The sequence below is a fragment of the Thermobia domestica genome, chromosome 3, assembly GCF_964235325.1.
Source record: "Thermobia domestica chromosome 3, izTheDome1.hap1.1, whole genome shotgun sequence".
NCBI lineage: Eukaryota > Metazoa > Arthropoda > Insecta > Zygentoma > Lepismatidae > Thermobia > Thermobia domestica.
In genome coordinates, this window is record NC_137456.1 from 266,701,330 (window position 1) to 266,718,247 (window position 16,918).

At 37.4% G+C, this 16,918-nt stretch overlaps 1 protein-coding gene across 2 annotated transcripts in view; it reads right to left on the reverse strand.

Annotated features, from left to right (window-relative positions):
* Positions 1–16,918, reverse strand: part of LOC145681642 (uncharacterized) — a 243,673-nt gene that overhangs the window by 66,117 nt on the left and 160,638 nt on the right. For both annotated transcript variants that reach the window (XM_081753261.1, XM_081753262.1), the window contains exon 5: positions 10,346–10,499. In XM_081753261.1, coding sequence (XP_081609387.1) covers positions 10,346–10,499 — 154 coding nt within the window. The remainder of the gene's footprint in view (positions 1–10,345; positions 10,500–16,918) is intronic.

A 16,918-nucleotide genomic window follows, 5' to 3' on the forward strand; every position in this document is an offset into this window, starting at 1 on the left:
TAACCAGTCTTCAAGTAATTTGGAAGTTAAGACAAATCAAAACTCAAAATTAGTAAGTTACTATAAATGAATTTCACATTACTTCTTTACTCTGATATGATCAATCTATATTATTTAACTGGTCCGTTTTAATATGTTCCTGTGTTAAGTTTAAGAAGTCACATTCGAATTAAGTAATTTCTCGTCGACAACTCCATTTATAAAATGTCATTTCGTACTTTGTCGATATTTTTAACCTACGCTGCGTTCAAGTAATAACATTTCTATTGAGTAAAGGCAAGCTATTACTACCTCATTTACTTTTAATTAGAAGATACTGGACTACATACGACACGATGCTTGTATTTTCCACAATATCTGAAACCTGAGAATTATACGTACTTGCTCTCGTCTGGTTTTAGCATTTTACGGGAGGGTGAGCAGTAACTGCAGTTTATAATTCTAATAGACATGTGTGCGTGTGTTTGTATAGAAGTAGACTGGTGGCACTTGACAGTGTTTTTTACATACTGCGCATGCGCAAACTGTTCCGGTTCCGATTCATGTTCCGACTCCTCTTCCAACTCATGTTCCACTACCTGTTCCGGTTCCCCCGGAACAGACTACGCGCAACGAGTAGTCTTTTACGACTATGAACACCAAAGCAGACCACGCATACGCAGAAACATTACACACAGCAGCACGACTATGACCAAAGTGGAACGAGCATGACACTGCTAGTAGTGTTTTTTCAACCATTATATAACATCAGGAGTGTAGTCGTTCTCCTTTACAAGCACTTTTTGTCAATGGCAACAGAGTAGAACAAAGATAAAAAAAATAACAACAGTATCTAAAGATATAGCATAAGTCTGGTTATTCACACACACACAAGCACTTGGTTGCTCTTGCGCAATAAAATTAAATTTCCAATTAAGTACAAATTACACGCATGCGAAGAAAAATTACAGTTCCAACTCCCACTTCCGTTTAAGATTAAACACACAAGCAGCAGACTACCACATAGAAGAATATGACCACAGAAAGGCTACAACATAGGACTATGAACTCATATTCCAACTCCTATTGAACATAGTAGAGCAGTCGTTCGCTTCCCGCTTGTATGCGGTTCACACAGACAGACACACACACACACATCCACACACTTGGTTTACGGAGCACTTGGTACCGCATGATCTAACTGTTCTGTGCCTGTTATAGTTCCGGAGCAGACTATGCAATGAGTACCCTTTTACGATTGTGACCTATTGTAGCGATTACAGAGGAAGGGCACCGAACACTTAAATGCGCTAACTTTTCCGCTTACTGTTCAGACTCAAGTACCAGTACCTGTTTCGGAGCACTCTACGAAACGACTAGGCTCTTACGATCCCTCATTTTGAACCGTTATAAAAGAGTATGACCTATTTTTCATTCACACACAAACAAACACACACATATTCCAACTCCTATTGAAAATAGTATAGCAGTGGCTCGCTGCCTGCTTGCGTGTGGTTTCTTATACAGCTCACACACACAAACACACACTTGGTTTTCGGAGCACTTGGTAGCGCATAAACAAACTGTTCCGGTTCCTGCTCCAGTTCCGGTTCCTGTTACGACTCATGTTCCAGTATCATAACTGGTTCCCCCGCAGGAGACTATGCAAAGAGTAGGCTGTTACAACCTCTTTTTTGACCAGTATAAAAGACTATGGCCTACTTTTCATTCACACGCACAGTAGATAAATGCTCAGTTCCATTTAAGTTGAAAATACGGTTCCAACTCCCATTCCCGGTTCCTATTGAACACAGCAGCAGCAGAAAGAGCAACAGACTACAAAGGCTACAACATACAATTATGAACACATATTCCAACCCCTATTGAGCATAGTAGAGCAGTGGTTTGGTCACTGCTTGCGTGTGGTTTCCTTTCTAGCTCTCTCTCTCAAACACACACATGTGGTTTACGTAGCATTTTTTGGCGCATGAGCAAACTGTTCCGACTCACGTTGGAGTACAAGTTCCGGTCCCGAATACACAACACCGGAGAAGCTGCACCCGACTACGAACAAAGCAGATTTTTTTTTAGATTACACAAGAAAGGCTACGGCACAGCAGCAACAGACTACGGAACACATATTGTAACTCCGAGTGTAGAAAGGTTATGGCCACATGTTGAAGCGACCCCTACATAACATACAAACTCTATCCGTTTTCCTCGTTCGCTCTTCTACAACGAAAACAGTGAAGCAGAGATTAAAACACACATACACACAAACACATGGTTCAGGGAGCACTTGGTAGCGCATGAACAATAAAATTACAGTTTCAAATTAGAAGAACTAAAAGGTATGTGCCAAAACACTACAGTTCCGATTCCGACTACTGTTCCAATTCTGGTCTTGTATGACATTGGCTGCGGTGTTTTTGTAGCCTTTTATGACTATGTCGTATAGTCCAGATATTTTTTTTTACCTTATAGTTTATGTGGGGTGTGCTCTTTTTATGACAATTTTAACCGTTTTGGATGAAAATCGGCATATAGGGGTTTTCGAAAATGCCGACTACGAATATCATTTTTAATTTAACATAGGTCTTTCAGTTGTTGTGGGATACAACATTTTATGACAAGTTTAACCATGTGTGTAAAATTCGGAATATAAGTTCTTTCGGACATGGGTTAAATACGAATATCATCTTTGCTTTTACCTAGGGCTTATAGCTTGTGCGGCATACGCACTATTATGATAATTTTAGTTTTGATAGACTTTTGCGACCACTTTTAATTCCCTAAATCAAATACAATGGTTACCCGTATTACGGCTACTCGTTTAAAAAATAACAGCTGCACTTTCTCAGAGGTTCGCTCTCACTTCGAGTGTTGTCTTATTTAGCTTATCCGGCATTTTCGTGGGCCGCAAAACTTAAAAATTGTATTTCGGCTTACTCATACATACACACAGACACATTTTTATGGAGCACTTGGTGGCGGGTGCGCGGTTCCAATTCAGTAGAAATTACACGCAGAAAAATTGTAGTTTCAACTCCCCGTCTAGAAAGGCTATAACATCATGGAGAAGTGCAGAATCGGCGCCTAAATAACATATTAAGTCGATCAGTTTTACTCCTTTACCCTTTTAGATCACTTGTATTGGTGTGCAAAAAGATCCTATGGCACCCTTATTTAACATAAGGGAGAAGAAATTAAATAATAATATCACCAAAGTCTGGGGCAGAGCGGTGGCTCAATGGCTCACTCCCAATTTCGGTTCCGGTACCAATTCCGTGTCCGGTTAGAGCGCCAATTCTGGTTTCAATTATACCTCAACTCGCTGTGGGTTTAATTTCCCCTTCTTGATTATTACCGCCTTATTTAGCATATTCGGCATATCTGTGAGACATAAATCTCAAAAACTGCACACCCACACATATATTGTTTATGGTGCACTTGGAGCCGTACGCGCAGTTCCAATTTCGGTTTCAGTGCCAGTCCCTGTTCCAATTGCATATGACGATACTGCGAACATATTTAACATAACATAATTATAACAGACTATTACTAAAATCTACTAGCACACTTTTTAACCCTATGTAACATTGCAGAACTAATAAAAGAGAATGACTTCATTTTATACCTTTGAAGCTCTATGCAACATAGAAAAAATTACAACCCTTTTCTCTCTTACATGTAGAGATTTTTATAAGGCTATGGCATATGTTTGCAATTCCTATTTAATATAACAGAAATTACATAGCCGTGGCCGCAAACGTTTTTCAGCTAGAGTCGGGATTTTCTGCTATGACAGGAGAACTGCAATTATTATTCTTCACGTAAAGACCGAGGACATTCATAATTTCGATTTAACCAATTTCGTCGAGCTCAACAAAATGATATGACTCTTATATTTTCAGAGGTGCAGCGCGGAGCATACCCCTATTCTGCAGTTTAAGACTACCACATTTTCGGATTGCTGCAGGGTTATCGACGAAGTACAAGGTTGATACAAAGTCTCTTTCAACAGACCCTTCCCTGTTTTCCCTATCACCATATTTTCTAGCATTAATACGAAACTCTAGAGCCAGTCCTCCTGTTACGCAACAACGCTAATCCACATGTGGAAACAAAATAGCATCTGACATACTCCCGGACATTGCACCTGTTCCATTCCTTGGAAACGACAGTTCAAATACTTTCTTCGCGATGTAATTTATGGCCTTCCAGAACGTTGAAGGAAGGTCATCGATGCTGATGAGAACCATTTTTTATGTCTTAGGTGAGATATCGATGTTCCAAGAGGTCAACTTGAGGTCAAAGTTCAAATATTTGATTGCATATAACTAGAGGTCCGTATTTTTTTTTGAACAGTCCCACATATTTAAAAATTAAATTTAGTTTTAATACTAGGTTAGCACATAGATTATGTATAAAATGGTCAGCTCGAAGTCGAAGTGGGGAACCATTTGACGTATTCAGTTCTCGGGTCAACACATGTATGATGTACAAAAGTGGTCAGCTCGAGGTCAAAATGGAATTTGAAAATTGCAATTGACAACCACAGTGTCAGATTTAAACTTAGAGGCAGCGTTAGCAAGGTGAACCTCGTTGGAGGAACCGGAATAGGAATCGAAACCAGTCACAAACAAGTTCTGATTCTTTGGAGTCACGCAGAACACTCTTACTCGTTAGGCATTCGTAATTATTGTTCAAGATGCCGTCATTAAAAGTGTTAGGTTATTATATCCACACTTTAAGAAACGCTTCCCGGCAGTTCTCTAAGCTCAATTTCGTAAAAAGAACTAAATAATAGTTTACTAAATATGATTCCAAAATGGCGCCGAAATTAGTCCCGAGTTACATTTGTCGTGAAGCTGACTATTTTTACATATGCTATGTACCAACGTAATACCAAAATTAAAAAAATGGGAGTTTTATCAAAAGCAATATATTATACTGCAACTGCTTTTAGTTTTATGACTACTTTTAATATTTTCGCAAGCCAAGAACTAAATATATAAAATTATCTTTTACTTTTAAAATTAATGAACTAATTAATTGAGTTTCTCATTGCAAACTCGTAAAAGAGAAAAAGAAGTTTACTAGATTTGATTCCAAAATGCCGCAGAAATTAGTGTCCCCCAGAAATTTTTTTCCTACCTATTTAACAGCGAACCTGAAAATAAAAAATCAAATGGTTTCCCACATTGACGTCGAGATGACCACTTTTTACTTATTATATTTGCCAACGTAATACCAAAATTGAAAACAGTACGTTTACTTATCTGAAGCATGATATGTAGCTGCACCCGCTGCCTTTTAACATTTTCCCAAGCTAGGAATTAAATATTTAAAATTATTTCTTTTTTGTTAATTTTAAAATCATTGTACTAATTGAGCTCCTTACAGCAAGCTCATAAAGAGAACAAAACGTTACTAAATTTGATTCCAAAACGATGCCGAAATTAGCCTGCCAACGGTACTTGCGGTTTCAATTGCCCGTGAAGAAAACGCCGGTAACGTAATGGCATGCGACTACTCACTTCAGCATACCGTTTTCCCGTAACAGAAGTTTTGGGTCCAGAGTTTTGTATTAATGCTTGTAGCAATGCCCAATCCACAATGCAGCGATTAGTGCACAAAACAAAACTATCTTTTATTGTGAGAAATTTGCGGTGGTAGGGAGAGACGAGAGGCTGTAATTATTGTTGTACAAAGAAAAACATATTCTTATCACCATTAAAATTCAAGAAAACTACACATAACAATTAAATCTCTGACATCGTATTTAATTTTTTAGTTTAACGGCTCAAAATTATACCTTTTACGTTAAGGAAGAACAATATGGAAGAATTGGTGGAATGAGAAATTGGGAGGACACGGGAGGACACAATCTTGCCAACCACAAATTTACTTTGATAAGAATCGAACCAAGGATCCACGTACCAAAGGTAAGCGCTCTATCACTGAGTTACCATGTCTCCCAATTAGCACGCACTACTCTGTTGAAAGGGACATTGAGCCCACCCTGAACTTCGTTGGGGACGCTGCAGCAATCCAAAAATGTTATAGTCTCAAACTGCAGAATGAGGGTATGCTAATCGCTGTACCTATAAAACTACGCATAAGAGTCATATCCTATTGCTGAGCTCTACGAAAATCATTAAATCGAAATTATGAAGTCCGCGGTCTTTACGTGAAGAATAATAACTGCAATTCTCCTGTTATAGCAGAAACCCCCCTCTAGCTGAAAAAAGTTTGCGTCTACGGCTATGTAATTTCTGTTATGCTAATAGGAATTCCAAAAATATGCCATAGTCTTATAAAAATCTCTACATGTAAGAGAGAAAAAAAGGTTGTAATTATTTCTATGTTACATAGGGGTTCAAAGGTGTAAAATTAAGTCATGCTCTTTTATTAGTTCTGCAATGTTACATAGGGTTAAAAAGTGTGCTAGTAGCTTTTAGTAAAAGTCTGTTATAATTTTGTTATGTTAAATATTTTCGCAGTCTCGTCATCTGTAGTTGGAACCTTGACTGGCACTGAAACCGAAATTGGAACTGCATGTATGGCTCCAAGTGCTCCATAAACAATATATGTGTGGGTGTGCAGTTTTTGAGATTTACGTCTCACAGATATGCCAAATATGCTAAACAAGGCGGTAATAATTAAAAAGGGGAAATGAAACCCACGCCCACCCACAGCGAGTTGAGGTATAATTGAAACCAGAACTGGCACTGGAACCGAACTCGGAATTGGTACCGGAACCCCTCTGTCCCAGACTATGTCGTTATTATTCTTTAATTTCTGCTCCCTTTTGTTAAATAAGAGTGCCATAGTAGCTTTTTGCACATCAAAACAAGCTATCTTAAAAGAGTGAACGAGTAAAACGGGCCGATTTAATATGTTATTAAGCGCCGATTCTGCATTTCTGCGTGCTGTCACAACCTGTGTAGACTGGAAGTTGAAACTACATTTTTTGCGCATGCGTGTAAATTCTACTAAATTGAAACCGCGCATCCGCCACCAAGTGCTCCATAAACAGTGTGTCTGTGTGTATGTGCGAGTGAGCCAAAATGCAATTTTTAAGTTTTACGTCCCACGAATATGACGGATAAGCTAAATAAGACAACACTCCAAGTGAGAGCGAACCTCTGAAAAACCGTAGCTTTTATTTTTTAAGCGGGTAGCCGAAAATACGGGTAGCTATTTTATGTGGTTTAGGGAATGAAAAAAGTGGCCGTAAAAGTCAATAAAAATTTAAATTGTCTTAAAAGTGCGTATGCCGCATAAACTATAAGCCCTAGGTAAAAGCAAAGATGATATTCGTAATTAATATGTCCGAAAAACATATATGCCAAATTCCACATAAAATTGTTAAACTGGTCATAAAAGGGGCGTATCCCACATAAACTACATGACCTAGGAAAAAAATAAATATGTTATTCGTAATCAGCATGTTCAAAAACTCCTATATCCAGAGCTGCGTCCAAACTGGCTAAAATTGTCATAGCAAAGACGTATCCCACATAAACTGTAAGACCTAGGTAAAAATAAATATTATATTCGTAATCAGCATGTTCGAAAATCTCTATATGCCGAGTTTCATTTAAATTGTTTAAAATTGTCATAAAAAGAGCGTGTCCCACATAAACTATCAGACCTAGGTTAAAACAAATATGCTATTCGTAAGCAGCATGTACGAAAAGCTCTATGTGCGGAGTTTCATTCAAATTGGTTAAAATTGTAATAAAAAGGGCGTATCCCACAGAAACTACATGACCTAGGTAAAAATAAATATAGTATTCGTGATCAGCATGTTCGAAAACCCTGATATACCGAGTTGTATCCAAATGGAATAATATTCTTATAAAAGTGCGTACCCCCATATAAACTATATGGTAATGTCTGCACTGTACGACATAGTCATAAAATGCTACAAAAAGACCTCCGCCAACGTCATATTGCTGCTGCTCCTGTGTGTTGTCGAGACCGGAACTGGAACAGTAGTCGGAATCACTGTAATGTTTCTGCACATACCTGTAATTTCTTCTAAATTGGAACTGTAATGTTATTGGGCATGCGCTACCAAGTGCTTCGTAAATCATGTGGTTGTGTTTGTATTTGCGTTTTAATCTCTGCTTCACTCTTCTCGTCGTAGAAAAGTGAACGAGGAAAACGGATGGAGTTTGTATGTTATTTAGGCACGTCTTCTGCATTTCTGCATGTAGTCATAACCTTTCTACACTTGGAATTGGAATATGTGTTACGTAGTCTGTTACTGCTGTGCCGTAGCCTTTCTTGCGTAATCTAAAATAGTCTGCTTTGTTCGTAGTCGCGTGCAGCTTCTCCGGTGTTGGGTATTAAAAACCGGAATTTGTACTCCAACGTGAGTTGGAACACTTGGCTCATGCGCCACAAAATACTCAGTAAACCAGGCATGTGTGTGTGAGAGAGAGAGCTAGAAAGAAAACCACACGCAAGCAGTGAGCGAACCACTGCTCTACTATGAGCTAGAGGAGTTTGAATATGTGCTCATGATTGTATGTTGTAGCCTTTGTAGTCTGTTGCTCCTGCTGCTGCTGCTGCTGTGTTCAATAGGAACCGGGAGTGGGAGTTGGAACCGTATTTTCTACTAAAACGGAACTGCGCATGCGCAATCTACTGTGTGTGTGTGTATGTGTGTGTGTGGGAGGGGGTGCGTGTGTGTGAATGGAAAGTAGGCTATAGTCTTTTCTAATGGTTGAAAAAAGGGGTTGTAACAGCGTACTCGTTGCGTAGTCTCTTCCGGGGAAACCGGTTAGGTACTGGAACATGAGTCGGAACAGGAAACGGAATAGTTTTATCATGCGCTACCAAGTGATCCGTAAACCTAGTGTGTGTGTGTGTGTGTTAGCTGCAAAGGAAACCACACGCAAGAGGCAGCGAATCACTGCTTTACTATGAACAATAGGAGTTGGAATATGTGCTCATAGTGCGTGTGTGTGTGTGTGTCTGTGTGGATGAAAAGTAGCTCATAGTCTTTTATAACGGTTCAAATGAGCCTAGTCGTTGCGTAGTCTGCTCCGAAACCGATACTGGTACTTGAGTTGGAACAGGAAGCGCAACAGTTTGCGCATATAGGTGTTCGGAGCCTTTCTTGTGTAATCACTACAATAGGCCACAGTCTTAAAAGGCTACTCGTTGCGTAGTCTGCTCCAGACAAAAAAAAAGGGCGCTGCAAACAGAACAGTTTGCTCTTGCGCTACCAATTGCTCCGTAAACCAAGTATATATATATATATAATGTGTGTGTGTGTGTGTGTGTGTGTGTGTGTGTGAACAACACGCAAGCGGGTAGCGAACCCTGCTCTACTATGTTCAATAGGAGTTGGAATACGTGTTCAAAGTCCTATGTTGTAGCCTTTGTATTCTGTGGTCATAATCTTCTATGTTGTAGTATGTTGCTGGTGTGTTTAAACGGAAACGAAAGTGGGAGTTGGAACTGTAATTTTTCTTCGCATGCGTATAACTTGTACTAAATTGGTAATTTAATTTTACTGGGCTAGAGGAACCAAGTGTGTGTGTGTGTGTGTGTGAGTGAATAACCAGACTTATGCTATATCTTTAGATGCTGTTGTTATTTTTTAAATCTTTCTTCTACTCTCTTGCCATTGATAAGAAGTGCTCGTAAAGGAGAACGACTACACTCCTGATGTCATATAATAGTTGAAAAATCTATACCGACAGTGTCATGCTCGTTCTATTATGTTGATAGTCATGCTGTTGTGTGTAATGTTTCTGCGCATGCGTGTTCCGGTGTGGTGTTCATAGTCATAAAAGACTACTTGTTTAGCGTAATCTGATCCTTGGGAACCGGAATAGGAACTGGAACATGATTCGCAACATGAATCGGAACAGCTTGCGCATGCGCAGTAGGTCAAAAACACCGTCAAGTCCCACCTCTCTACTTATTGATAGATACATAAATATATAAATATTTATTTATATATAGAAAACCAGTGTTAAGACTGGAACCTCAAAGCGGAACGCTTGTGAGGGGAACGTACGTTCTTCTCTGGTTATTCCTTTAACAAGCATTTATCGTAGGATCAGGCTAGGGCTGACGTGAAATACGCTATTAGTATTTGGTATTCCTGAAAACCATTGTGCTCTACATAAACAAATGGTAACGGCGAAAGGAGAATTAGAACTAAAATGAACAATCTCTCAAACAAACAAAAGAAAAGTTTGATTTTAGATGCTGACAATAGTCCCATGAACGAGGTGTATATTCGATATAAAGAACTATTTAGTTCCCTACACATCCATTTTCAAATATTTTATACATTAACGATATAAACATAAAAATTAATATTGGAGTATCTTACCCAGAATGACAATAAGAAGGAAAGCAACTCCACCTACAACCTTAGTTGACAAATAAGTATCAAAAAATTCTTCCAAGATGCAAATACATATTGCAACTATGATGATTCCAATTGCGTCTCCACCAAAATAGATCATCACCAGTGCTTGATTTTCCTGCAATGAGAGTTAAAACTATAATTCACGAAAATCCTGTTGTTTCTAAAAAAAATATTCCAGCAAAAAAGGAAAAAAATGTATTCTGTGCTATTTCCTCTTAGTAGGAGAGCAAAACTTGCGTATCTATATAACTGTTTTTATTTATTTTTTATATATTATTATGTAAAACTCGCTACTGTTTGAATGATTGTAATGCAGTTATCACTTGAGATATTTTTTCTGAATGTTTCTATTGATATCTGGACTAGGGACCATAGCACAACGATATTTAGGATATTCTCTTCTAAATTTAGAAATAGGTAGGATTGTTCACCCCACAATTTAAAGGGAGAAGCGTATGAATTATTCGATCCTAACAATTTGGAAGACGATTATGTGATCGTGACAGGGATATGCTGTTCCATATAGGATGACTTCACTGTTTATTGATGTTTTGAGGCAAACATTTTCCAAGTCCAACTTCTTATATCTCCGGAAAAAAGTAAACCATGTTCAAATCCCAAAAGCCAACCTTTGTGATTAGGAAAAGTTGTGCAGATGTCTTTTTCTTCTTTCAAATATAATAAAATATCTTACTAAGTGTAGAAAAATGGATCGTTTATTGAAACACTTAATGATACAATATTTAGAAACCATGTATTGATCCTAGGAACACAATTAGGGGGAGGGCTCGCAGGCCCACAAAATATTTTGTTATATTTTTAAACAATTCTAAATGCATAAAAAATCTAAAAAAAATATGATATTGTCAAGGTTTTCCCGATTAATCAAAAAACGTACTTGCTTAATTTTTAGGGTTATGTTTTTTTTTTTCTATTTATAAATGTAGAAAATGTTGTGGGCCTCAGGGGCCCCAACTTGGTAGTACTAAGGGGCTATTCACCGCATACACTATCTGTTATATTCCAGTGTTTTGGCTACTTATTTTACTTCCCTTTGAAACAATTTTGGTATTACAACATGGAGGGTTACGCTAGGCTATTATTCTGCTGCAGTATTGCCAACTGCACGTTATAAAAATTAGTATTATATTTTTCTGATTTTTTGGCACCGAAATATTTTATTTTCTATTAGTTTATTCAAACCTGCTATACACACACACACAGACACACTCACACACACACACACGCATATATATATATATATATATATATATATATATATATATATATATATATATATATATACAAGAAAGAGAGAGAATCAAGGTTCAATAGTATCAATAGTGATGGAAAGGAAATATGCATTCCAGTGAATCCCTTGTAATATTCATGATGCTGTAGTGGTGTTAGTTTAAAAAACTGACAGACAACTCGGAGGTAGTTTGCTTACGTCTTACATGTTCATTACATAGGTGCAAAAACCTAAAAAGTTGAAACTTTTGTTGAGTTGGCAGCACTGCTTCTCTGGTGACATCCCCTATAGTGTCTAATAAACACCCCTCACACTGTCCACTTTTTTGTGGAAACAAAATTTGAAAGAAATTCGCCACTCAAAGGATAACCGGAGTGGAATTACACAAGATTAATCCTGAATTCATTGTAATACTGAAGTGTACTTCACTCGTCCCCACTGACGAAAATCTTGGGGGACGAGGGGGATATGTCCCCCAATCTTGGACCTGGGGGACTGCCCCCCCAATAATCTGACTTAAAAAGTGCTTTTGAGGATAAGTGTAATGATTTGAGTCCGACTGCCACAAAGGAATGTAAGATGAAATTGATTTCTCTTGGCTTTTCCATTTTTTAAAAAAAAATCGTATTCTGTAATATTTCAAACTGAACTTCGTGCTGTAGTGCGTTTAGTAGTTTCATCAATCTATATATATAAAAGAGAACGTACAAATCCTTTGTTAGCTCATCACGCTAATACGGCTGAACCAATTTCTTTCATTTTTGGGGGGTTATTAAGATTTGGACCCTAGATGGTTTTTATCATATCACTTTAATTTTCAATTACCAGTGTCTTGAGATAATTGACCATTCAAGTGTCCATAACGTACAAATCCTTTGTTAGCTCATCATAGCTAAAACTAACCGTATTTATATGCAACCCACATGACCGTGTCACTCGGCGGGTTAACATAAATGACAGGCGATATAATGTTAACATTTACTCCAATCTTCTATGGTTTTTATCATATCACTTGAAAGCGAAAAAGTAAAAATTATCTAAGTAACAAAGTTTATTGCGTTCCAGGGTGACCCCAGCGAAGCGGGGTGAACGCTGCTAGTATGTATTAATTCCACTTCCGCTACTTGGGCACAAATTGCAATAAATGCCAGAGGATGATATGTCCCTCTCCTCATTCTGGAAAGTTGTCTCAGCTGTAGGTACGGGCACAAATTCCGGGGAAATGTGGACACGTCCCCCCAACATTGGAACTGGAGGCTGTCCCAATAATCCGATTTGAAAAATGCTTTTTGCAGATAAGTGTGTGATATGTGTCCGACTGCCACAAAGGAAAGTGAGATGAAAATTGTTTCTCTTGGCTTACCCATTTTTAATGAAAATGAAGGCGTGCGACTGTGCGTGACGTAACCTGATATGAAATCTTATCCCCTCCTCACCCCTAGTCCCTAGTACACGAAAAGTATATAGAGTATGCAATGTCAATAGAACCCATCTGTTCAGTAAATGCGCAGTTAATCTATTTGTAGTATCAGCCTAGGCATTAACTCATGCTTCGTAAGCTAACTAACTCTATAGCCTATGGAAGCCGGAGGTTCAATGCCGCGTTCACGAAAGCTTTCCTTAGCCAACTGGATTCAGTTTCTACTTTGTACTTCTATTTTTGCGAGATCGATCTTAGTTTTGTCTTACCATCTGCGCCTATGTGTTCCTAATGATCGTTTTCCGATTGGTCTGACTGCTAACACTTTGAAAGCGTTCCTACTTTCTTCCATCCTGGCTATATGTCCTGCCCACCTAAGCCTCCTAGACTTGATGACCCTAACAATGTTTGATAAGCCGTATAATCTACGTAGTTCCTCGTTATGAAGTTTCCGTCATTCCCCATTCCCATTCCTCTTTGGTCCGAATATTCGTCTGAGCATGTTGTTCTCAAATAGTTTCAATCTATGTTCTTACCTCAGAGTAAGCGACCATGTTTCGAAACCATACAGACCAGCAGGTATGATTATCGTTTTATGTATTCTAAGCTTCAAATTCCTCGACAGAATTCGCGATGACAAGAGACTTTGAACTGAATAATAACATGAATTCCCTGTTTTAGCCGACATTTAATTTCTTCTTGAATATGATTTTCGTCTCTTAATATTGATGTTAGATATTTGAAAGTATCCATTCTATCAAAAGTATTATTCAATATTTTAACGGCTCCACACTTTGCCGTATTACAGTCCCGACGCACTTCCATGTATGAAGTTTTATCTGCATTTACTTCTAAATCCTTGTCCCTGGAAGCGTTTAATAAAACCTCTGCATTTCTTTCTATTGTTCTCCTATCATCTATTAAATTTACATCATCAGCGTACGCATAACCTGGTAACCACCGTTCAACTCTAGGCCCTGCTTGGTATCTTTGATTTTCCTTATAGCATATTCCAGGACAAAGTAGAATAATAATGGCGACAACGCATCTCCTTGTTTCAGGTCATTCTCGACATGAAAGCTCGTGGCCAAAAATATTCGAGGCCTACCCGGACTTTACTTTGGGATTCATTTAACCATGCCTTAATTGATCTAATTAGCTTTTTCGTTATTCAAAATTCTGTAAGAACGTTGTACAATGTTTCTCTACTAGCCGAGTCGTAAGCCTTGATAACATTAATAAATAGTTGGTGTACCGGGCTACTGATATCCCCACTTCTTTTCGAGTATTTGGCGAATGGTAAATATTTGATCGATAGTTGATCGTCTAAATGCACACTGATAATCTCCAATAATTTCATCTGCGTATGGGGTCAATTTTGCTAATAGAATATTTGAAAGGATTTTATACGATGTTGACAGAGAAGAGATGCCTCGATAATTGTTACAGTCAGTTTTGTCGCCTTTCTTGTGGATTGGAACAATGATTGATTCTTTCCACTCTTGTAGCAGTTCTTTCTTGTTGATGATAAGGAGAATAAGTTTGTGTATTTTGTTCCACAGTTTTTCGCCTCCAGCTAAAATTAACTCAGCAGGAATTTCATTTACACCTGGAGATTTGTGTTTCTTTTATTTCTTTATAGCGATTTCTACTTCCATTCGGTTAGGTTCTGGAAGATACGGTTCTGCGGAATGTATCTAACTTTCTCCACGCACATTAGTTTTTGGCTGCATGTTAAGCAAATTGTCATAAAAAATCTTTCCATCTATATAAAATGCTATCTGTTTTATTGAGAACTGTTCCATCAGCTTTCTTTAATATAAGCACGAGGTTGAAAGCCTTTCTTAAATTCGTTGATCCCTTTATACATGTCCCGAATATTTTTATTTTTACTTTTATCTTCAAGTTCCTAAATTTTAACTTTCAAAAAAAAAAAAGCGTTTCTTTGTTCTAAAAGTTTTTGAAGTTTCCCGCCTGATGTCTACGAAATTTCCTGTAGTTAGTTATTTCATTCAGATTTTGTAGCCAAAGTAATTTTTCCTGTTTTCTTTTCTCTGACAGTTCGAACCATGGTTTGTTCCTACGTATTTCCGCGTGTTCCATTTTTTTTTTTTTTTTTTTTTTTTTTTTTTTTTTGAGAGAGAGAGGACGCTTCGTAAGCAAAGAAAAGAATTGAATTGTTGGAATATTTTTCTCCATAATCTTAAGGTTACATCTGTTAACTAAAGAGTATATGACATGCGTCAGATTTCGGTAACGATTCCTGTAATGTTATTGAGGTTATCATCATTTTGCTGAAAGAGTATTGTTGCGTCATACATAGTTGATATTCCTTCTTCATAGTTTAGGGGAATTCATTATTAATATTATTATATTATTATAAAGCAATTTTAATGTGTATCTTTGTGGATGCCTAATTAGAAACATGCCAGTTATAAATATGCATGTATTCAAATTTCAGAATGTGTTCACGGCAGTGATTTGTAATACTGATATGTACTACTACTTCGTCTACATCGCCTAATATATAATATACTCTACAACATTTGATCAGATTCATCTACCGTAATATGAGTTTTATCTCACTTCTCTAGAATAAGGCGTATTTAGGATTTTGTTTCGAGGGGCTATGCCCAACACAAGGAAGGAAATGGGCAATTGCCCTTCTGAGTTTGAGAATTAAATGTATTTTAATTTATGCATAAATTGCAGTTACAATGGCAATAATTGCGGACTGATAAATCTTATATGATATGATACAAAAATTTAGGAGTGAATCTAACAGTTATTTCTATTCATACAAGTAAAAGGAAACATCCTCTTGGTATTTCTAATTTCCCGGGCTAATTATTCCCTCGTTTTGATTCTCCTTAATTCAAATATTTCCTTCTTTTTGAAATAACTAAACAATATAATTTTTCCTTTGTTATAATAACTAAAGTCCTGTCATGATATCCGCTCAAGTTGGTGTAGAACACCAGTTTCACTTATCAACTCCTCTTAGTTTTGGTGTTACTGATGACGGTCGACTTGAATCACAACTGACAACGGTCGATAAAGTACGATAAGCGAAATGAAAGAAAGTAACGTCAAGAAAAAGAAACAGAAAAGTAAAAATGACGATTGAAAGAACAAAAAGACGCAGTTCTTATATAGAATATTTGACAAATACAGTATTATTTCTGAACAAAGAGGATAAGAAAATGGAAAGTCAATGACATTGTTAGAAATGGTAAGAAGAATTATTTTTGTACGTGGAATGCGAAAAACTAACAAATTTATTTCGGGGGGATTGAGCCCGAAAGCCTCCTAAACACGCCATTGAAGACAATTCTGCTCCCCTGATCTTTCACTGCATTGTTTTTCAACTTTATAAATATTTTGAATATCGCTTATATATATATATATATATATATATATATATATATATATATATAGGGAACGGTCTTACCCGTCCCCCCCCCCAACGTTGAAGACAGATTTGCGCCGATGCTCATCCCCATTCTACCCCATTCAACTGTACCACACCTAAATGATTTCAGAAGCCGCATTTGTACATATACAACACTGTATTAAGTTACTATTGATCTGCTTGGTAGTTTTTTCTACACAAGCAAATAAAATAAATAGATCATAGTTACAGACATAAATAAAAAATAGTAACTTAAACAATTACACACCTATAGTTGACAACACTATACTTATAGTAGTAATAGAAAAGAATAATATATGATGTCTTGGACATCCCATGTTCATATGAGAAAAGATAAATTATTCTCCGTGAAAAATAATAACCTTTAATGTGTGGGCCTCAGAGGCCCCCAAGTTGGTGTTCCATGTAACCCAAAAATACCTTGGTGTT